Source organism: Penaeus monodon, chromosome 27 (assembly GCF_015228065.2).
Source record: "Penaeus monodon isolate SGIC_2016 chromosome 27, NSTDA_Pmon_1, whole genome shotgun sequence".
Taxonomy (NCBI): Eukaryota; Metazoa; Arthropoda; class Malacostraca; order Decapoda; family Penaeidae; genus Penaeus; species Penaeus monodon.
The window spans coordinates 18300580-18301006 of NC_051412.1; the positions used below are offsets into that span (position 1 = coordinate 18300580).

General features: G+C 34.9%; 1 protein-coding gene and 1 long non-coding RNA gene across 2 annotated transcripts in view; both read right to left on the minus strand.

Moving 5' to 3' along the window:
* Positions 1-408, minus strand: LOC119590640 (phosphopantothenoylcysteine decarboxylase subunit SIS2-like; the record flags this gene model as incomplete). The annotated part of the gene is given in 1 exon segment (XM_037939318.1): positions 1-408. A coding segment is annotated over 1 exon segment (107 nt), but the record flags the coding sequence as incomplete, so codon positions are not given.
* LOC119590641 overlaps positions 1-427 on the minus strand; it is a 41546-nt gene that overhangs the window by 22547 nt on the left and 18572 nt on the right. The window lies entirely within an intron of this gene.

The following is a 427-nucleotide window of genomic DNA, read 5'->3' on the forward strand; positions in this document are numbered from 1 at the left end:
ATCCCCATCCTCATATTCGTAACCACAGAATTAAAAATAACAACGTAAAGACAGCCATCAGACAGCGAAAATGTTATTGCACGATTGGGAAATACTGCAAGGCACATAAATAGGCCTAATTAACGACTAAAAACACGCAATTAGGTCATCTCCCATATCTCTCCAGATTATGCTAATCATTAGAGACGACTCGTAAAGACATTAACGCGTTTCTAATCAACAAAAACAACAGCCAAATATATATATATAAAATAAATTGAAATTTCACCAACTTTTTTTCTTTTTTAGACTAGAAATTTGCAAGACATCTTAAATTAATTTAATGAGAGAAAGTAATCTTGAAGACCGCGCTTCTGATTGCAATTTTGTAAAGAGAAATGAGAAGGGGGAACACGAAGGAAAAGGAGAGGGGGAAATGAAGAAGGGG